We start from the raw sequence: 21,892 nt of genomic DNA, 5'->3' as shown, positions 1-21,892 counted from the left end.
GCAGTTTGCCAGGTAGTTCCTGATGTGGGCTGTTCTGCTGTGTAGACCTCTCTGTTGTGTGTGTAGGGTCGGCTTCCCTTGACCAGGTCTTTGGATCATCCAGACCTGGATGAGTCTCACATTATGGGATTTAGGGCTCACACTGCCCAGAGGAGTGTGATTCAGTGCTGGACCCAATCCTATTTTGTTGGCTTCTTCTTTTCCTGCCCCTGGCCAGGGGCCAGTCACCTGTTTCTGGCTTCAGTCTGGACTTCTAGGCAGAGTCTGTGGAACCTGGTTCCCTGATGGGGAGCACAGACTTCACCCTTGGCTTTAACCAGGACCCCTCAGTGGGCACGAGTGGCCCTTTCCCGCCCATGATGCCTGGCTCCCCTGGGCAGCAGAGCTCCAGCCTTCTGGCACCTGGGCTCCCTGCTCCTCATCCTGAGGTTACATGCATACGATGTGACATTCACACCTCCGTCTTGGCTGAGAGTCCGTGCGGGAGTCCTATGGGACTTTCACTCCACCGTGTTTTTTGGATTTGCTAACGCTGTGTCCTAGGGTAGTGACTGTGATGTGGGGGTCTCCGCATGCTAACGATGGAAAGGCTTTGAGGGACACTTTATTTACTTGTTTAGACACAGTGACTCCAGCCCCTACCCAGGCCCCTGAACTTCTAGCAGAGGCAGCAGCAGCAGCGAATGCCGGCAGGGGCGCGCGGCTGCATGGCACAGGGCTGCTCTCAGCGGATGTGTATGTCGGGGAAGAGCCGCAGCCCATGAGACCAGAGTGAGACACCAGAGCAGAGCAGAGAGCCCCATCCTTCAAGGCAGTGACTGGGCTTCAGGGTGTGGACAGTGGGAAGCGATGGACTTATACTAAAGTCCCCTTGTTGGCAATGCCAAGAGCTGTCTAGGAGTGATGGGCTGAGACGGCGCTGACAGACGGAGGTGGCGGGTGGTAGTATCACATACTGCCCGTGCTTGCTGAGCCCCTCCACCTTGCTTTCCCCTCAGCAGATCTGGCTAGCACGACCCCTGGTTACCCACCTGCTGTTCTCATCCCTGGAGCCCAGGTCCTGGCGGCTCTCACCAGCTGGGCTCTGAGGTCTCCTGTGGTCTGCAGGGACCTCCTCTCTTTGTCCCCCTGTGTGAGTCCTCAAGGCCACGCAGGGTGGGACCTGGAGGATGCTGGAAAGCCAGGAGCCCAGGAGGCCCACTGCATACTTCCTCTTGAGGGTCTCCCAGGAAGCCAGCATGCCCTGGGCCCTTGTAATGCTGTGCTGTCCCTCCCCAGCCTCATGGTCCTGCTCCGCTGCCAAGCACACATGGAGATGGCCTGCATCGAGGAGGATGAGGACCGGCTGGAGCCTGCCATGGAGCACCTGCAGAAGGCCATGCGCCTGGACAGCCTGGGCCTCTACCAGGACAATCTTTGGATCGCCTTCAACCGGCTGCACCTGTGCACCATGCTGTACCAGTCCCCCGAGCGCCCCGAGGATAAAGCCACCATGGCCATTGAGCAGGTGCTGGCATGGCCTTCTTAGGGCTTGCCCACAGGACCTCGGGCCCTGCTGGCTCAGTGCCTGCCCAGGGCAGGCTTGTCCGGGGTGTGACCCACCTGACAGACCCCCGCAGTGCCTCTTCAGAGGCTACGAGTACTCCAAAAAGACAAGAGATGGTGCTACTCGTCCCAGCATCTCTTTCTTTTGCAGGCAAAAAAAGCTATCCCGAAAGACAGTGTCAGGAAGAAGCGGGCTCTCCTGGTGAACGCGGGCCTGGCCCTTGCCCCTGACGCTTTCCAAATTGTTCTCGACAGTGAGAATGAGGCCAAGGGTACGTGCTGTCCTCACTCCTGGAGCCCGAATGTTCCTGCTCAGGAGCTGCCCTGGGCCGCGTGCTATCTGAGGCAGACCCTTGACCCGACATGTGTGGGGACCACACTGCACCCCCGAAGGTCTGAACCCACCCGCCCCTGACCTCTGCTGGCCTTGACATGTAGCCTTGGTCTCTGGAGGTGCTGGGAGGCATCTCCACTTCCCACTCTGTATCAGCCAGCTCAGGCCACCAAGACAAGCACTCCTGACAGCGGGGCGGCTTACACGACAGGATTGATCCTTGCATGGCTCTGTGGGCCTGAAGTCCGAGATCGAGGTGTCGGCAGGCTGCCTCCTCCTGGGGGCTGGGAGGGAAGGATGGTCCAGGTCTCTCTCCTGGGCTTGCAGACGGCCATCTTCTCCCCGTGTCCTCACACTGTCTTCCCTCCATGTCTATTTCTGTGTCCAGATTCCCTTTTTTTTAAGGACGTCAGTCATAATGGATTGGGGTCCACCCCAATGACCTCATTTTAACTCAATTATCCCTGTAAAGACCTTGTCTCCAAATAAGGTCACATTCTGAGGTTCTGGGGCTTGGGGCTTGATCACATCTCTTTTGGGGGGGTGCACTTCCGCCCACGCCACTGTCTGAGGCATGAGGACGAGGTCAGGGGCTGCTCTGCCATGTCTGTCTAGATGACAGTCGACGTGAGTAGACCTCCTCTCTGTCCCCACTCATACCAACCAGTGCCTTTTATCCCCACGGGGATTATAAACTAATTATGGGTAAAGGAATGGAAGGCTGCGTTACCCTCAAGGGTATTGCACCCTTGGGGACGGCAGGTCTGCGCCTGGCTCGGGGCTCCCTCCCCCATCTTCTCAGGGTCCCCCTCATGGACATGACCCCAGCTGTCACGCAGACAGGAGCTGCGGGAGCCCTGCTGCAGATCCGAGATGAGGGAGGAGGACAGTGGAGTTCTGCCCCAGGGCTGGAAGCAAGGTGGCTCTGGGAATGACCCTCGCCCAGGGGGCAGCGTCCTCCTGTGGCCTCACACTGGTCATTCGCCTGAGTCATTCTCATGGAGGAGGGGGCGTTGTGACTCCCTTGTGTCATCTTGTTCCCACAATCTGAGGAGTGCAGGCTCTGTCGGCACTCACACTGCATACACCTGGTGCTCTTTTGATGCATTCACCTGGAGATGCACGTTGTTGGCCTGCCTGGCCGAGGGGGCGTCCATGGGGCTCCACGAGCTGCTCCTGAAGGGTAATGGCCTGTTGCGCTGGGAGGGCGGGAGGTGGCCCGGTGGCACACGTGCTGTGTCCTCCATGCAACTAGCTGGGAAGCCTGGGCTCTAGTGCCCTTGAGCTCTCAGAGTTGGTGCCTGATCTGCCAGGAGGAGCCTCTGATGCCAAGTAGCTCAAACTGCTGGGCCTTGGGCGTGGATGGCGGTGTCGGGCAGGGACAGGCATGAGGGGAGCTGACCCTGGGCCTGGGTCGGTGGAAGAGGCGCAGGGCAACGAGTTCCACCCTGAAACATGCTGCTCCAGGTGCCTGGTGGCTTTGCGCACTCAGAGGCGCAGTCGGGCCCACCTGTTTCCATCAGAAGATGCAGAGCCCCCAGGGAGCACTCTCCAGTCTGTCTGGAGTCCAGGGCCCTGGGGTTACCACAACGGTGCCAAGGGCAGATGATACGAATGTTTCCTTGGATAAAGGCAGGTTCCTGCCAGTCGTGTGATCCCCTAACATGCGACGTCAGCACTTGCATTGCGTTTTCTGTCCTCAGTTTCCACAGGGAAGAACAGGGGCCGGTTCACCTACCTCTCCTCGAAGGCGCGGCACCACATTGTCAGCGTGGACAAGGCCACCGGGCACCTGCGGCGTTTGGGGAATGAGAACGACAAGGAGCGGTGAGTGAGGAGAGGGAGGAGGACGCAAGCCAGCCTGGTGGGTCTGTCACCGAGAGCAGTCATTGCGGCCAGGTGGCAGGAGGAGGAGGTGCCCGGCTCCTGAGCATCCTGGCGGACAGAGCTCCCCGTTGCCTGTGAGACAGCAAGCTACAGCCCTAAGGGGGGTTTTTTGTCACTCTGTTGAGACTGTCCTGGCTCCAGTGGGACGCCCAGCGGGCCAGGTTCCGTGTGTGGTTGTCAGGATGCAGTCACTGCAGGGGCTGATTTCTGGAGTACTCTGCAGGGGGCTTGACCCAGGGCGACTGCTCGCAGGGAGGGAAGTCAGCTGTCACAGTGACGCTTGGCCAGTGGGAGCTAGACAGCTGCCCCCTGCCGTCTCACCCCTGGCTCCGGGGGCAGCCCCACCCTACCCAGGACCATCCTGCTGCCTCTAGGCCCTGGCTGTGAGGATTGATTTATCTCAAGGTCACTCTTTGCAACCTTGAAGCTATAGCACCACCAGTGCCTCTTTCTCACAAGCAGTAGTTGGAGGTGATTTCTGGTTTTGCCCATTGCATCTCTGAACGTCTTCCCTCCTATCACTCTTGGTGAGCAGAATTCAGATTTGGGCTGAGCTTGCCAAAGTTGCCCGGAAGCAAGGCGTGTGGGACGTTTGCCGGGCAGCAAGCCGCTTCTGCCTCCTGTACGACAAAGTCAAGGTGAAGAAGCCGGTGAAGTGGAAAAGAGGTACGCACTCCCCGGCCGCACCTGTGCGCTGAGGTGCCAGCCAATCAGGACCAGCTCCGGCTTCACCAGTTCTCCGAAGGGCCGGTGGCTGCCCTGGCCACAGTGGTTCAGTCCCTCAGGCGGTCACCGTGCAAGGGCAGTCCTGGCGGGCTGCGGCCATGCTGTGCCTCGCCTCCTGGAAGAGGCCAGGATTTGGTCCTGAAGTGACAGAAAGGGTTGTTATGCCAGGACTTGAATTGAGTGGGGCCTTCCAACGGAGATGGGATTTTAAATACATTTGCAGCTGACTGCCAGGCACAATTTATGAAGAACAACGATCACATAGATACTGCTAATTGTTATTATTACTGATAACGGGGCCTCTGCGTACATCTGGCTCTTGCCAGGCTGGCTTCATGTGCCCTCGTCTCATTTGATCTTCAAGGTCACTCTGGGGTCATCGGGGGCTCAGAAAGGGGAAAGGACCTGCTGTGAGTGAGAGAACGGAGGCCGCATGCTGGGAGCCTGCAGACAGAGGCTGGAGGACAGAGGGCAGAGGCCAGTGGCGTGCTTGGCGCCGAGTGTGGCACAGCCTCCTGGACAGGCTGGTTTCTCCACAATGTGGGCGGGGAGCTGGCTCCCCACTGTCAGCACTGGGTCTGGGGCCGGACGAGTCCAGCATGCAGGTCCCTGCAGGAGCTCTGGTCTAGTGGGCGGCCAGGACACAGGGACGTGCCAGGGCTCCGAGAAGGCCTGGAGCATGGGTGTGCAGGCTTGGAGGGGCCGGTGCTTCTCAAGCACCAGAACTGCACAAGCAAAACCAAGAGCCGCAGGATTGGGAGTGTCAGCTGCAGATCGGTTGTGGCTGAGCTGGCCATGGGGACACCTTAGCCACCCCACAGGGAACCCTGCACACTTGGGGAGGTCTCCTCCAGCCCTTTCCTGGGAAAAATGCCCACCACTCAGAGACCCCTGCCTGCCCCCCAGAGCTGAGAAGAGGCCAGGAAGCCTCGCATTTTTGTTTGTTAACTAGAGAAGATGTGCCGTGTCTGACCACATCTGATGCTCTGCTGTTCCCTCAGGAAAGAAGAAGAAAGGTGGAGACAGCTCGGTGCAGGATACCTGGGGCCCATCAGAGGCTGTCCTGCAGAGGCAGGCGTCCCCCAGCCTGCTGCGCAAGTTCGCGGAGGTGGGCTTCATCTGCGCTGAGGTGCGTCCCCTAGGCAGCCTTGCGGGGGTGCCGCGCAGCGTCGGCCCGCGGGTGTGAGGGCCCGCTCGAGTGTCCTCTCCTCCTCTGCGGTCGCTCGTGTCTGCACTGGTGCAGTGTGCTGACCCTCCGAAGACGCTATCCCCGTGCTCCACACTGCTCCCTAAATAAGACTAGATGAGCAAGATCTTCTAGAGAAAATCATAAATCAGAATGCGGTGTGTTGATGCAAATGTTTCCTTAGAAATAGTTTCTGAATTGTGAATTCAAAGTCACACGGGTACTACGGTGAGTTACTGCATTTGGGGAGGGGGTGTTTGCATCGGAGTAGATGTCAAGAGCACTTTGAACGAGGTGCGATGGAGGGAGGCGTGTGCTTTTGATCTAATGCCATCCAAGGCAGGCTGAGTGCTTCGGGGAGCAGCCCCGCCAGCCTTTACCTGCACTCATGGCTGTCTCTGCAGTGAGCCCCCGTCCCCACAGGGAGCATATGGGGACCCAGGGCCACCAGCTGGCAGAGCTGGATCTGAACCGGCACTGAGACCTGGCTCTGAGCTCTCAGCCACGACACCTGTGCTTCGACATGGGCGGACGTTTGGTGATGTTTTGTAACTTCAGAATTCTTGGAGCCACTTTCTTTTGGGGGTGGGTGGGGTGACCTGGCCAGAGTACTCACTGGTTTATTCAGCAAGGGTCTGATGAGACTTCCCAATTACAGGCCCATGCCACAAGCTGGGGACATGGTGATAACAGGAGCAGGGCCCTGTGTTCAGGGAGCCGACAGTGTCAACCCAGGGAAACAGGTGGCAAGGCCGTCCACCTGTCTCTCCTCCGTCCTATCAGCCTGTGCCTAGTACTCTCAGCAGCCTTGGTGTTTCTGTACCCACTCGTGAGGCCGTCGGTGGGTAGGGATTCTGGGTGGGCACTTGCCAATGTGTCCAAGGTGTGGTGATGGCTCAGAGTGTGTTCTTGGAAGGAGTCCTTCGTTTCTGAGACACAGTATTTACAGGTGAAATGATGGTTGCGTGGGGAGGGAGCGAGTGTCACCCGAGGGGAGGATACTCAAGGCCGTGAAGGCTGTGGGGTTCGTCACAGCATCTGCCCACCTGTGCCTGGCTGCATGTTCGTGCCTGGCGCTGGGTCCTCGCTCCTGTGACCTTGCACACAGCTTGCTTCCTTCGCAGGCCACTGTCCACTTGCTGCGCTCAGAAGGCGTAGAGCTAAATGACTGTCCCAGCCCCCCTGAGGACTTGAGCCAGCACGCGGCTGGCTACACACTCGAGTCCACAGAGGACAACGCAGAGTGGATCATGTACCGGTAGGCAGCCACCACGTGGAGTGATGGGGCCGGGTGTCCTCTGCCCTGCAGCACTGCCCATCCACTGAAAGGGCAGGTTTCATGGCCTGGGAGACAGGGCGCAGGGCACGGTGGCTGTGTCCAGACCAGGAGCGTGGTGTGGTGTCACGTGAGAAGAATGACGAGACTGGTTTTTCCTGTGTTTTGTAGTTCAGACTTGTGTTCGTTCTGGTCAGTCTTTCTCCTTACCAGTAAAGGTGTGGTGTTAGGGAGACCATGTGACAGTGGAAAATAGACAAGGAGTGGCTCTTCCTGTCTGCTTGGAGGAGAGGCTGTGACCAGCTGTCATTATGGAGCACTGCACAGGATGTCTGGGGTACAAACACTCCCTTTGTGCGGATGAGAAAGAGTAATTCGTATAGAACATTCCAGAAAACTTGCCCATATGAGATGCTAAGTACAAAAACAGTCATAAAATTGAGGTGCTGTATTAACAATGATGGCTTTTAGTATTTTAAAATCTAAAATTGAGTATTTTTGGAAGTGGACGTGACAGCGAGTGAGTATTTTTATGTTTACGGTACAGTAGCTGATCGCTGTTTAACTGCTCCCCCACTAGAAGGGGAGGAGAAAGGCCTCTTTTACTGTTGGCTTTACCCGGGAAACAGGCTGCTCATACCCGCCTGCTCCCTTGCAGGAGTGGAGGTGGAGCCCTGGCCCATCTCCCTCTGCATCTGCATGTGGCAGGGGAAACCGCCAAGCCCTTGCGAGGCAGGGGGATGGAGAATGGGACACCAGTTCTGCGTAGATGACGTTTGTCTTGGTTTTAAGGTCGTTTCTCCCTTAGTCACCTTCAGAGTGTTGTGCAGAGCACAGCCCCGGGCCCTGTCCTCAGAGCCCGCTGCCACAGGCAAGGGGATGCGCGTCTGTCTAGGGCCCAGGCCAAGGGTGGAGCAGAGCTGTCCACACCTGGTGGCCCTGCTTACAGTTGGAGGAAAGTCCGTGAACGAACCAGGGCCCAGGCCACATCTGACCCACAGCCTGGTTTTGCACAGCCAGCAAGCTAAGAGTGGTTTTGATATTTGAAAAATTTATAAAATAAAATAGAGAAAAATATGCAACAGAGACTGCATGTGGCTTACAAAGCCTGGAATGCTTTTTGGCCCTTTACGGGAAAGGTTTGTCGAACCCTGCTCCAGGGCTGACAGATGTCACATGCACACAGTGCTAAGTGACAAGGGCTTGCCCTGAGGATGTGGCCTGTGTGTGATGGGTGGAGGCCAGGGAGACTGGGCACAGGGGCAGGTGTGAGGGGCGGCTGCAGGGCTGGACTGGCAGCCAGGCAGGCCTCAGGCCAGGCGTTGGCCCACAGATGGGGAGGGTCCGGGGAGGTTTGCAGGTGAGGGAGAGAATGAGAGGGTCTTATTTGCATGTGTGGGCGCTCACAGAGGTTAGCAAGGGGCATCCAGCTGGGAGATGGAAAGAGCTGGGCAGGTCCAGGATCCTTTAGGAGGGAATGCGGTGGGCTGCCCCTTTCTAACCCCCGGGCTCCACAGACAGGGGTGGGGCTGATCGCAGAGCCCACACTTATGTCTTTAATGCACATTTGGGCAAAGTCTTGTTTAAAGGAGAGCTGGACGGTGTGTGTTCTGCAGGAACTGGATAGAGAGTCTGTCGCAGTACGCCATGAGCAACTGGCTGCGGTCTGCCGAGATTGGACAAGAGATACGGGAGGCCTGGATCGTGCAGAATGCGGTGGTCTATGTCCTGAATCACAACCACCATCTCATCATGGCCGGGCGACAGAAGGAGCTTGTGGATGCCCTGTATCACCTCCTGAGCATCGTCAAGGCCATGGGCCATGGCGGGTGGGTGTGGCTGGCAGCCGCTGCGTGTGCTGATCACCCTCAGATTCAGGCCCAAGAGCTGTGGAGTCAGACGTGTTCACTCTGGGGGGTGGTACCACTGGCGCCTGCTCCTGTCTTTAGTGTTGTCCTTCCCATGAGAGTTGGGGTCACCGTTGCCTGGTGCCTGATGGTGACAGAGCCATGGAGAAGCCTGCAGGGGCCACAGGGAAGGCTACTTAAGTCATCCCAGGGTCTCTGTTTACTGGTTGTGCGCCCCTGAGCCAGTTACTCAGCCTCTCTGAGCTGCAGGGTGGCGTGTGGGGATGGATGAGAAGCTCAGGCCCATGCCTGGCGCTGGCGAGGCCCTGACCCACAGTGGAGCCCTCGTCCCCTCATGCGGCCCTGCGGCATCGCCACAGCACCACTTCCCAGCCTGTCTCCCTCTGTTCCAAACAGAACAGTTGCAAGAAAGGTTTGCTAAGACATGAGTCACTCGGGAAAATGGAAGGAAAGAGCGGCTGCCCTGCAGAGCCCACTCTGTGTGGGGCAGGGTGGAGATCTGCGTCTGTGTGCTTCCTCAGCCAGGCGGTGGGACTCCTGAGGGACTGTTGTCACCAGCTAAAATCAGACACTCGAAAACACTGAGTCGGGTCAGAGTTTCACCTAACTAGGATGAAATTTTAAAACTCTCCTTGTGTGTTTTTCGTGGTTTGGCTTTTCGCCTGAACAATAAGATTTTAAATTTTTTCATCAGATACTGAAGTAGAAATGCTAGAATGAGTCAGAATGCAGCCATACGTGATGACTTTTTAAAGTTGTGGATGGTAAAGAAAATGGGCCGTGAAGGAAGGAGTTGCTTGGTGGTCCTCACCTCTCCAACGGGTGTGAGGCCCTGCGCAGGTCCCCATGGAAGGGGGGAGGAACTCAGCACCGTGACAGGCTCCAGAGACCAGCCCTCAGAAGCTGACCCTCTCCTTGTCACGCAGTCGTCCTGCATGATGCGGTTGTGGACAAAGATCAGACTTTGAATCCCTGATTCTTGGCGTACGGAGGCCATTTTTGACTATTTTAAATGTTTTAGTACAATAGTGTTTCTGCTGAGAAACATGAAGGTTCTGGTCTAAGCCCATTGGCTCTGGTAGCTGATGGAAATGCTTGGACCACTACCACGGGCCTGCGGGACGCCTCGTCCAGTCCCCACAGGACTCCCTGAGGAGTCTGGCCCACAGGACACAGGTGTCACTCTCTTAGTGTGAGGACCACCTGGGGCAGGGGACCGAGCCTTGTCACAGCCAGCTTCCTTCGTCCCTGGAAGGCCCTAGATTAGCTCCTTGAACTGGCCCTGGGACAGTGGGCAGCCAGCCTCCTGTTTAATTCCAGCAGATGGGAACCCAGTAAACACACTCTGACCTGGACTTCTGAGCACTTGCCCTGCCTCTGCTGAAATCTGCACCTGTGGCTTCATGCTGTTGCAGTTGACTGTGCTCCACCCGCCGATGCATTGTTTTCCAGGGACTCTGTGACGTTGGTGATGCTGTGCAATGCTTTGGCTCGAGGCTTGATTATCAACTGGATTCCAACCCAGACTCCAGAAAAATCTAGGAAACTTGTGCGACCAAACGTGTTTCATGCATTAGTGGACTCGGGAGCCAGCTCTGAAGTGAGAACCGCAGTGGAGGTACAGCACCCTTGCTGTGTGTGAGGCCAGGAATGACGGGCAGCTAGCGAGGGGCTGGGCAGGCAGGGAAGAGCCTTGTCAAAGTTGGTGGAGGTGGTGGACGGGAGGGCAGTTTGGGAAGTGCAAGTGGCAGGGTTTTCAGCTGCCCGGAAACAGGGTGCAGGGCAAGGAGCCAGTAGAAAACACACATTTATCAAAAAACGAGGAACCAAGACAAATTGAGGTGGGTGGCAGTGTTAGGAGGGATGCCCTGCAAGGCCCAGGTTGCACCTCTGCTGGTATTCAAGCCGACAAACATAGGGATGCAAAGCGAGGAAATACAGACGATGCCAGCCATGAACAGAAACGCAGCGACACTGGATAAAAGCTGCATGGACAGGTTGTTTGGTGACCTAGTGGGTCGTCACCCCATGAAGGCCGTTTCCCAGGAAACGTGGGTTTTACTGTAGTAATCCATAATAAAGGAGGAGACGGTAATGGTCTCAGTGACGGGTGTGGAAAAGCGTTTGGGAATCCATCAGTCATTTTTAATTCAGAAGAATCTTAGTAAAGGTGGAAGAAAGCGAGTTCCTGAGTGAGTTTAGGGAATCTGCCAGAACCTGTGAGCAGACGTGAGTGCCAGCCAGGAGGAGCGCTTCTGGTGAGGAAGATGGAGAAAGGCCACCACCGCCACTGCTGTGGGTGTGGCCAGGTGCCCTGAGGGAGGGACAGAAAGCCTGGAGGAGAGCACGCTGTGTGGTTGGTCCTCTGGGGCCGTAAGGTCAGCGGAGAGGCCTGGCAGGCACCTGTGCGACATCAGAGGCAGGGTGCAGAAGGTCCTGGCGCTGCAGGGCCCCTCAGGGTTAGGGCTTCACTCTCAGAAGGAGAGGGGTCAGCGCAAGGGACCTGCGGGGAGCTGGACCCAGGGCTGAAAAGCGGGGGAGGCTACTAGCTGCTCGGTAGGCGGGGCCACAGGGCAGGCCTGCAAGGGGGAAAGAGGGCGGAGTGGGGAGCCGGGGTTGGAGATGGCCCCATGTGGGCCACAGAGGGCAAGCCTGAGGCGGTCATTGGTGGAGGGTCCGACTGTGCAGCTAGAAGATCCAAGAAAGCACAGAATGGACCAGGAGTGACCTGTAATTAGGACATCCAATAGGAAGGGGTCTGGCCAACGCACTCATCGCACACAAAAGATGACAGAACTTGGGGACAGATGGTGCCATCCCATGTGGGGACCCCTGAGGGGCGCGGGGAGGGGGATCTCTGCTGGGTAACCTAGGAGTCAGGCAGCCCAGCGCCTTGCCACAGGGTGTTCTAGAGGAAGTAGACCAGCCCACGCACAGGCTGATCCAGAAGGAACGGATGGAGGCGGAGAGGATGGGAAGGGCATTTTTTGCTTGTACATTTTGATGCCAGCTAAACTTTTGCAAGGGGCAGGTGTTCATGTTACACTTTAGGGGAAAAACAGACAAAATGGGGAGAGAGCTTGAGTGGCCTGCAGTTAGCACATGACCATGGTCACTCCTAGGGACCCACGCCTGCTGAGGGCTTTAGTGCGCCCAGCATGGCACAGAACAAAGCCCATATACTGGGTTTTATCCCTAAGGATAGGAAACGAAGACACAGAGTGAAGTACTTGCCCTCGTCACACAGGAGGCAATGCAGGGAGCTGGGATCCCAGCTTTTGGGGCTTTGGGTCCTCACCATGCAGCACCTCAGAACCAACACCAGCCACAGTGAGGGGGGCTGGTCTGTGCCCAGCGGAGGGCTTTACTGTGCCCCCCACTCACTGACCTGTGCCCTAGGTTCAGCAGTGCTGCAGGGTCGTGGTGATGACTCAGGGGGGTCTTGCTGCTGCTGGCACTGTAGCTGCCCCGGGGTGTGCTGCGTGGGGGTGGGGACATGAGAGGACACAAGCCCCCACACCAGTGCCCCAGGAGCTTCTCAAATCTCAGGCCACCCTGCTCAGACAGGCTCCAGGACTGGTGCAAATCTAAACCACCGTTGCAGTCTGGACCAAAAGCCCGGTCACCTTATTTTTAGTGATTTGGGTCTTGGCTCAGGTTTCTCTGTTTGGAATTCAGGTTTTTTGAACAAGGGCACATCCATTTTAGGTCTGCGAGTTTGCACTGAATCTGACCAACGGGTCGGTGCCCGAGGAGGCGGTGCCTGTCAACGCCCGGCAGCAGCTCATCGCCACCTGGGTGAAGGGCAAGCAGCTGCTGCAGCAGCAGATCGGGCCGCGGCTGGGCACAGACGAGCAGGTGCGGGGCGCCCGTGGTGGTGTCCAACGTCTGGGAGCACCCCAGGGGCTTGGGGAGGCTCATCCCCATGCGCTTGGACCTGTGGGGCCGACGTCCTTGCTGAAGTCTCCCCCTGAAGGGAGAGCAGGGCAGGCACCCCTGGGTCTCGCCAACCTGGACGCAGGACGCGGTGGGGAGAGCTCCCTTCTCCTGTGAAAGGAATGTGTCCCCTCCAGGAAGGGCTGTCCCCGCTGAGGTCACTGCTGCAGGCCGTGGTGTCTGCTCTTTCCTCCAGCTGACTGGCCGCTGTTCTAAACGTCCACCAAGAGCGCTGGGCCTCTGGGGGTGCTGTCCACCCTCACGGCTGCTCACTGTGGCCTTATCTGGAGGTGCACTTGGGCCAGAGGGGCACCTCCTTGGTGCTGTGAACACAAGGATGTGGGAGTAGGGGGCTGGGGGAGCAAGTGGCACCCAGAGAGGAGAGGGGCAGGGCCAGCCCGCGGCATCTGCTTTCACAGACATGGGCTGCGTGGCTACAGACAGACCCACGGGAGACTCCCATGGGGGACCAGCTGGAGCTGGGACGTGCTGGTCCAGGCGGAAAGTGAGGCTGGCAAGGCTGTGGGCAGTCAGGGAGGGGCATCTGAACCGGGCTGGGAGTGGGGGTCGGATTAGAGCGGTAGCAAGGGGAGGGGACCCTGCAGGCAGAGGTCCACCCCACTGTGCCCTGCTGCCTGTCCTCCACTTGGGGCCAGTCAGCCTGGCCTTCAGACTGCCTCAGCAACGGCACCGCCTACAGCCTCTTTATCACGTGAAAGGCCACTGGAGATGAACATTGACACAGATAGCTCTGATTATGGCCACAAAGCTGGTATTTCACAGGGTTAAAGTCTGAGTATTCCAGTTCCTCCGTGCCACCCCTGGGCTGACAGATTCTATACTTCCTTCCCCTCAGAGTACTAATGAGGACATCAACTCAGTGACCAGAGTCCTTGTCGCTCTGGAGATGTACTCCTGCAACGGGCTGGGCCTCATGGACTTCACCGTGCCCCCCTTGGCCCAGGTGGGTACCCCTCCCGGTATTACCTTCCAAGTGTCACCTCCCATCAAATGTCACCATCTCCCCAAGGTGTCATTTCCTCCCCAGGTGTCACCTTCCCCCAGATTTCACCTTCTCTTCAGATGTCACCTCCCTCCAGGTGCCACCATCTCCCCCAGGTGTCACCATGCCCCCAGGTGTGACCTTTCCACTCAGGTGTCACTGTCCCCCTCAGGTGTCCCCTCCCCTACAGATGTCACCATCTCCCCCAGGTGTCACCTACCCCCCAAATGTCACTTCCCCCCAGGTGTTGCCATTCTCCCCCTTGGCCCAGGTAGGTGTCACCAGGTGTCCTGGTAGGCATGCCAGGGGCTGTGCACAAAGCCTCCCAAGCCAAAGCCACTTGTTCAAATCCCACTGTTCAGATAAGGAGCTGGGGTCAGAGGGCCTTGCCCAAGATGTCCAGAGTGGGGACCCTGCCTGCCAGAGTGGGCTTGTTCCCACCACAGCACTCACCTGCCTTCCAGCGGAGCTGGCACTGTCCCCCAGGGCAGCTGGGTTTGGTCTCCCATGGGAGCTCCCTCCGTGCTCTCTCCGAGGCTCAGTGCAGGGCAGGGGAGCCTGTGCAGCCGCAGGCAGTGTAGACACTGGAGGCGTTTGTCACCAGACCTGCCTACCCCATGCCTCGGTTTACAGGTGGTGAGAGCAAGAGCTCAGGCTTCGTGGGTTGTGCTGTGTGTGGGGTCCTTTACAAGTCATGGGTCTGTTTGGAGTGACGTGACAACAGTGTACGGCTCGGTGAACACTGCACCATGTTTAGGGTCTTACCCAATTAAATAGCCCGCCAGCTGACTGCACCGCCACCACCGCAAGGGTGTGCCAGCAGAGGTTCAATCCACTGACAGATGCCCCTTCTCTCACCCCTGGGAAGGTGGTGAAGATGGCTTGCGAGTGCAGCTGGTCGGATCCCCTGGTGGAGCTGCAGACCCTCACGCGCCTGACCCACTTCGCCTTCGCCGCCCATGACCACGAGATCACCATGGCGTGTTCGCAGAAGGCCATCCAGATGGGCATTAAGTGCCTGAGGATGTCCAATCCGTAAGTACTTCCCTCATGCCTGACTTCTGGTGTCCGGATGCTGTGGACCGCTCCCTGAGGGTCAGGACAGGTATGTGAGCGCGTTGATTGTCACGCGAGTGTGCGGGACTAAGGAACGACTCACATCCAGGTTACAGAGAGCCAGCACCAGACCTTCCCCAGGCCGCTGCTCATCTCGGCAAGCTTCCCATCAGCCCTGCCCTGTGCCCGTGCACCCCCACCTGCCAGCTCCCTCTCGGCCGGGCTGACCCTGCCAGCTGTCCCCCTGGAGAGCTGTGTTCAGAAGGATTCTGAGGCCACACAAGCCCCACTAGCCATGAGTGCGACAGGCTCAGAGGTGGAAAGGGGCTCGCAGATCACCCATGTGCTGTTCCTGACAGATGCGCGGCTTGTGTGAAGAGTTGAGAATAGGCAGCGTAGGCACACTGGACAAATTCAGACGTGTTTAAAGGACGGCTGCAGTGGAAGGGAGGCAGTGCTCTGGTCTCCCGGCACAGCCACAGGTGCTGCCGCTTGTCTCCACGCTTCCAGACGGCGCACAGGCTCCATTCAGCTGGTCAGCACTTGTGGCACTTTCTCTTCCCCCTGTTTTGAATGTGAGGCTGTTTTAAATTTGTTTCTGTTATAAACACTTCTGTGGTCAAGACTATTTTCCTTGAGGTTCTGCTCTTCTTTTCGGCTTATTTTCTGAGTCTGTTTCTTGAAAGAGAAATCACTGACCCAAGGCTGTGGAGACATCACTGTGGCCCAACAGCAGGTCTGCTTGTCCAAGGCCACATCCAGGGGGCGCCTCCCAGCCCCGCATCCCCAGCCTCGGGCCACGTCCCAGCCTCACGGCTGCCTCCCGAGTGAGCTCCCAGTGCCTCTGTGTGGTCTGAACCCCCAACTGGCACGAGGCCGCTTCTTCATGCTGGTCTCCTGCCTTGCCCCACTGAGCCCCTACACCAGGTCCTTGCACCCGGGCATCCTGTCTGAGGAGACGGGGCGTGGAGGGAGGGCCCTGGTAGAGACATGCACTACTGCAGCCTGGCCGCCACAGGAGTGCCACCCTGAGGAGGGCTGGGTTACCGTAGTGTGTGTGGCCATAAAGTCCTGCTCAGGGACTACAGTCTCAGGCCAACACAGGAGGTGGCAGCGTGGATGAGAAGGTGGCCCTGCAGGGAAGGAGTCTGGATGGACTCCCACGACCGTGGGCTGGACGACTCTGTCAAGGCGGGGACGTCGCCGGGCTCGGGGAGCCTGGAGCTCAGGGCAGCACCTCCAGAGGCCCAGGGCTCAGTAGAAGCAGATGCATAGGTTTCTGGGAAAATGTCCAAGCTGTGGACATCTGTCGGGATGGTGTGGGGCTAGACGCGCTTTCCCTGCAAGAGGGGAGGAAGGACCAGCAGGCAGAGGGCGAGACCCGCTGAGACTCGTAGGAGCTAGCGAGTCCGTGAGCACGCGGTCGACTGTGCCCTTGAACGAAGTGCCGCGTGTTCCCTGAGGAGAGCCCGATGGCGAGGGCAGGGACTTCCCTCACAGAGCTGTGGGAATGCCAGGACGTTTCCATGCGAAACCAGAGGTAGCTGAAGCAAAGCCGTGACCGAGCCTCCAGCCCGTGGTTTCTCACTGCAGCATGGGCTTTTCGTCATGAGTGACCCTTTCTCCAAAGCAGTGTAGACCCTTCTGGTGGCGTTTATGTTTGACCTCTCTTGGTCAGAGGCTAGAAGTTATTTTTTTGTTTTTGTTTTTGTGTTTTTTTTGTGAGGAAGATTGACCTTGAGATAATATCTGTTGCCAATTTTCCTTTTTTCTCTTCTTTTTTTTTTTCACTTGAGGAAAATTGTTGCTGAGCTAACATCTGTGCCAATCTTCCTCTATTTTATATGGGATGCCGCCACAGCATGGCTTGACGAGCAGTGCTAGGTCCACACCAGGATCTGAACCTGTGAACCCCAGGCCGCTGAAACGGAGTGTGCAAACTTAACCACTTGGTCACTGGGCTGGCCCCTAGAGGTTATTTTTCACAACAATCCATAATGAGAATTACTTTGCTTCCAAAAGGAAAAGCTCCTAGTCTTTCTAATGTCCCACCCCAGCCTGATGACACAGAAGATGTGGGCCCAGGGTGGGTCCTTAGCCACACAGCCCAGTGACTGCCAGGAGACGGTCCTCTGCCGGCCTCGGCCCACTCAGGTGCCGATGTGCTGAGACTGGGCGTGCGGAGCCGTGCTGCAGAGAGCACCTGGCCGCCTGGCAGGACTCCCAGCAGCGGTGGGGACTCAGGGTCTTTCTGGAAGCCTTGTGTTCTGGCATTGGTGTCCCCCGCCATGTCAGCTCTCCACCAATCACTGTACAGCTATGCCTGTCAGCAAAGAAGCCAGACCACGCACCTGAGCCCCACCAGCATCTCAGCCACACTCACAAATACGAACCGAGGCTCCGCGGGCTTCTGAGAAGGACTTTCAGCTTTAAAGAAAAGACCAAGTTAAAGAAATAGGGAAAACTACTCTGGAAGAAGCAGATTATGCAATGATCAGAAGAGGGCGTTAAAAAACCCTCAAAGATATTCGAGAAGATATGGCATTTAAAAGTTAAAACTTAGTGTTGTGAGAAAGGAATAATTGGGGACTAAAGGCCTCTTGAAAATTAAAGATGATTTCTAGAGTTGAAAATAAATTCAGTGAAGTGTTAGAAGGTAAAGTGTGAGGAAATCTCTCAGGAAAAAGACGAAAAAAGACAGAAAATGTGACAGAAAAGCCAGAAGATAATGTGGGAACAATACAGGAGGTCTTAATCCAACTGTTGGGATTCCAGAAAGAATAAAGAAAGCGATCTTCAGAAAGGAACATGAGAAAGGAATCATGCAGGAGAGCTTCCCAGAGCAAAGGATGCCGTCTCGTGATCGACCTCCCCCAGATGCCCAGCCAGAAGGATGAAGAGACGCCCACCTATAGACACATTGTGGGGATACATCAGACCACCACAGATAAGGAGAATGTCCCAGAGCTTTCAGAAGAAAGATGTTTACAAAGGAGCAGGAAATAGAAACGCATCAGTCTTCTCAAAAACCACCACTGGAAGCTAAAATAAAATGGAGCACTCTAAGTGGAAATAATTTTCAACCTACAATTCTAACTCACCCAAACTTTCGGTCAAGTATATGGGTAACAGAAAGCCATTTTTAGACAGACAGGGACCTAGAAAATGTATTTCCCACACAGGTGCTTTTAGAACGTTACTTGAGGACATGCTCCAGAAAAACAACAGAGTAAACAAAAAAAGAGAAAGATGTCAGATACTGGAAATAATAGATTCAATCCAGAAAAGTTGTCAAGTTGTGCTGCTTGCTGAGACAGCCACCTGTCTAAATTGGAGCAAGATGAAGGAAGGCCCTGGGGGGTGGGGGCAGGGAAAAAGAGGACAATGTTATGAAGAGTTTAAAAGGTTTTGTGATAAAGGAAAATAATACAATGGAGAAATTACCAAGTGGAAAATCCAGGAAACACAAACATAATTATAGCCTGACTCTTCAGTGAAAAACATTATGGGATATGGTGTTCATTGATATTCTACTTTTAGGATTAACGTTCTGACAAAGAAGACTTCTTTGTCGTTACTTAACAAAATATAAATGTTATCAATGTTTTATTTGTTATTTTTAAATGTATTTTATTGAGGTCACATTGGTTTATAACATTATGTAAATTTCACGGGTACATCGTTATATTTTGACATCTGTATAGATTGCACTGTGTTCACCACTAAAAGTCTAGTTGCCATCCATTGCCGTACGCTTGTGTCCCTTTACTCGCTTCACCCTCCCCCACCCCCTTACCCTCTGGAACCACCAATCTGTTCTCTGTATCTGTGTGTTTGTTTATCTTCCACATATGAGTGAAATCATATGGTATTTGACTTTCTCTGACTTATTTTTTTTTAGCATAATGCCCTCAAGGTCCATCCATATTGTCACAAATGGCATGCTTGTGTCTTTTTTTTATGGCTGTGTAGTATTCCATTGTGTATATATACCACATCATCTTTATCCATTCGTCCCTTGATGGGCACTTGGGTTGCTTCCAAGTCTTGGCTATTGTGAATAATGCAGTGATGAGCACAGAGGTGCATATATCTTTTTGAATTAGTGTTTTCAGGTTATTTGGATAGATACCCAGAAATGGAATAGCTGGATCATATGGTATTTCTATTAAAGTTTTTGAGGAATCTCCATACTCTTTTCCATAGTGACTGTACCAGTTTGCATTCCCACCAGCAGTGTATGAGGGTTTGCTTTTCTCCACATCCTCTCCAACACTTGTTATTTTTTTCTTGGTAATTATAACCATTCTGACAGGTGTAAGGTGATATATCATTGTAGTTTTGATTTGCATTTCCCTAATAATTAGTGATGTTGAACATCTTTTCATATGCCTGTTGGCCATCTGGATATCTTCTTTCGAAAAATGTCTGTTCATATCCTCTGCCCATTTTTTGATTGGATTGCTTTTTTTAAAAAAAGATTTTGTTTTTCCTTTTTCTCCCCAAAGCCCCCTGGTACATAGTTGTATATTTTTAGTTGTGGGTCCTTCTAGTTGTGCCACGTGGGACGCCACCTCAGCATGGCCTGACGAATGCTGCCATGTCTCTGCCCAGGATTCAAACCAGCAAAACCCTGGGCTACCAAAGTGGAGGTGCTAACTTAACCATTTGGCCACGGGGCCAGCCCCAGGTTGCTTGTTTTTTTGTTGTTGAGTTGTATGAGTTCTTGATGTATTTTGGAAATTAACCCCTTATCTGATATATAATTTGCAAATATCTTCTCCCAGTTGGTAGGTTGTCTTTTCATTTTGTTCATGGTTTCCTTTGCCATGCAGAAGCTTTTTATTTTGATGCAGTCCCATTTGTTTAGTTTTTCTTTTGTTTCCCTTGCTTGGTGAGACATGGTATTTGAAAAGATGCTGCTAAGACCGATGTCGAAGAGCATACTGCTATGTTTTCTTCTAGGAGTTTTATGGTTTTAGGTCTTACATTCAAGTCTTTAATCCATTTTGAGTTAATTTTTGTGTATGGTGTAGGACAGTAGTCTAGTTTCATTTTTTTGCATGTGGCTGTGCAGTTTTCCCAACACCATTTATTGAAGAGATTTTCCTTTCTCCATTGTATGTTCTTGGCTCCTTTGTTGAAAAATAGCTGTCCATAGATGTGCGGGTTGATTTCTGGGCCTTCAGTTAAGTTCTGTGGATCTGTGTGTCTGTTTTGGTACCAGTACCATGCTGATTTGGGAGTGTGATACTATCTCCAGCTTTGTTCTTTTTTCTCAGAATTGCTTTGGCTTTTGGGCATTCGACATTCATTTTCTTTTTCCATACAAATTTTAGGATTTGTTGTTGTTTTCCATATAAATTTTAGGATTCTTTGTTCTATTTCCTTGAAAAATGTCATTGGGATTCCGTTGGGATTGCATTGAATTTGTAGTTTGCTTTAGGTGGTATGGACATTTTAGCTAAGTTTATTCTTCCAGTCCATGTGCATGGAGTGTCTTTCCATTTCATTATGTCATCATCAATTTCTTTCAATAATGTCTTATAGTTTTCATTGCATAGGTCTTTCACCTCTTTGGTTAAATTTGTTCCTAGGTATTTTATTCTTTTTGTTGCAACTGTAAATGGAATTGTATTCTTGATTTCTCTTTCTGCTAGTTTGTTGTTAGTGTATAGAAATGCAACTGATTTTGTATGTTGATTTTGTACCCTGAAACTTTACTGTATTGGTCAATTATTTCTAATAGTTTTTTGGTGGATTCTTTAGAATTTTTTATATATAGAATCATATCATCTACAAATAGTGACAATTTTACTTCTTCCTCTCCAATTTGGATTCCTTTTATTCCTTTCTCTTGCCTGATTGCTCTGGCCAAAACCTCCAGTACTATGTTGAATAAGAGTGGCGAAAGAGAGCACCCTTGTCTTGTTCCTGTTCTTAGAGGAATAGCTTTCAGGTTTTCACTGTTGAGTATGAAGTTGGCTGTGGGTTTGTCATATATGGGCTTTATTATGTTGAGGTACTTTCTTTCTATACCCACTTTATTCAGAATTTTCATCATAAATAAGTGCTGTATCTTGTCGAATGCTTTCTCTGCATCTATTGAGATGATCATGTGGTTTTTATTCTTCATTTTGTTAGTGTAGTGTATTACATTGATTGATTTGTGGATGTCAAACCATCCCTGCATCCCTGCTATAAATCCCACTTGATCACGGTGTATGATCCTTTTGATGTATTGTTGTATCCAATTTGCTAATATTTTGTGGAGGATTTTTGCATCTATGTTCATCAGCAATATTGGCCTGTAATCTTCATTTTCTGTGTTGTCCTTGTCTGGTTTTGGTATCAGGGAAATGTTGGCCTTGTAAAATGAGTTAGGAAGCATCCCATCCTCTTCAATTTTTTGGGAGAGTTTGAGAAGGATAGGTATTAAATCATCTTGGGATGTTTGATACAATTCACCAGAGAAGCTGTCTGGTCATGGACTTTTGTTTTTTGGGAGTTTCTGATTACTGCTTCAATCTGTTTACCTGTGATTGGTGTATTCAGATTCTCTGTTTCTTCTTGATTCAGTTTTGGGAGGTTGTATGATTCTAAGAATTTATCCATTTCTTCCAGATTGTCCAATTTGTTGGCATATAGCTTTTCATAGTATTCTTTTATCATCCTTTGTATTTCTATGTTATCTGTCGTAATTTCTCCTCTTTTCTTTCTTTCTTTTTTTTAAGACTGGCACCTGAGCTAACATCTGTTGCCAGTCCTTTTTTCCCCTTCATCTTCTCCCCAAAGCCCCCCAGTACATAGTTGTATATTCTAGTTGTAGGTCCTTCTGGTTGTACTATGTGGGATGCCACCTCAGCATGGCCTGCCAAGAGGTGCCATGTCCTCACTCAGGATCTGAACCAGCAAAATCCCAGTCCGCCAAAGTGGAGCGCGTGAATTTAACCACTTGGCCATGGGGCCGACCCCTCCTCTTTCATTTCTAATTTTATTTATTTGAACGCTCTCTCTTTTTTTCTTAGTGAGTCTGGCTAAGGGTTTGTCAGTTTTGTTTATCCTTTTAAAGAAC

At 53.4% G+C, this 21,892-nt stretch overlaps 1 protein-coding gene across 13 annotated transcripts in view; it reads left to right on the top strand.

The window, feature by feature from the left end:
- The window catches only part of CFAP46 (cilia and flagella associated protein 46), a 140,365-nt gene that overhangs the window by 30,221 nt on the left and 88,252 nt on the right, over positions 1–21,892 (top strand). For all 13 annotated transcript variants that reach the window (XR_006887714.1, XR_006887716.1, XR_006887715.1 and 10 more), the window contains exons 12-22: positions 1,279–1,507; positions 1,697–1,817; positions 3,583–3,706; positions 4,302–4,432; positions 5,494–5,621; positions 6,803–6,936; positions 8,571–8,783; positions 10,275–10,440; positions 12,531–12,680; positions 13,615–13,722; positions 14,630–14,796. Coding sequence is in view for 6 of the 13 variants with exons in the window: in XM_046655386.1 (XP_046511342.1) it covers positions 1,279–1,507; positions 1,697–1,817; positions 3,583–3,706; positions 4,302–4,432; positions 5,494–5,621; positions 6,803–6,936; positions 8,571–8,783; positions 10,275–10,440; positions 12,531–12,680; positions 13,615–13,722; positions 14,630–14,796 (1,671 nt within the window). In the remaining 7 variants the exon portion in view is untranslated. The remainder of the gene's footprint in view (positions 1–1,278; positions 1,508–1,696; positions 1,818–3,582; positions 3,707–4,301; positions 4,433–5,493; positions 5,622–6,802; positions 6,937–8,570; positions 8,784–10,274; positions 10,441–12,530; positions 12,681–13,614; positions 13,723–14,629; positions 14,797–21,892) is intronic.

The sequence above is a fragment of the Equus quagga genome, chromosome 2, assembly GCF_021613505.1.
Source record: "Equus quagga isolate Etosha38 chromosome 2, UCLA_HA_Equagga_1.0, whole genome shotgun sequence".
In the NCBI taxonomy this organism is placed as follows: domain Eukaryota; kingdom Metazoa; phylum Chordata; class Mammalia; order Perissodactyla; family Equidae; genus Equus; species Equus quagga.
This window is presented reverse-complemented; position numbering and strand designations above follow the sequence as displayed.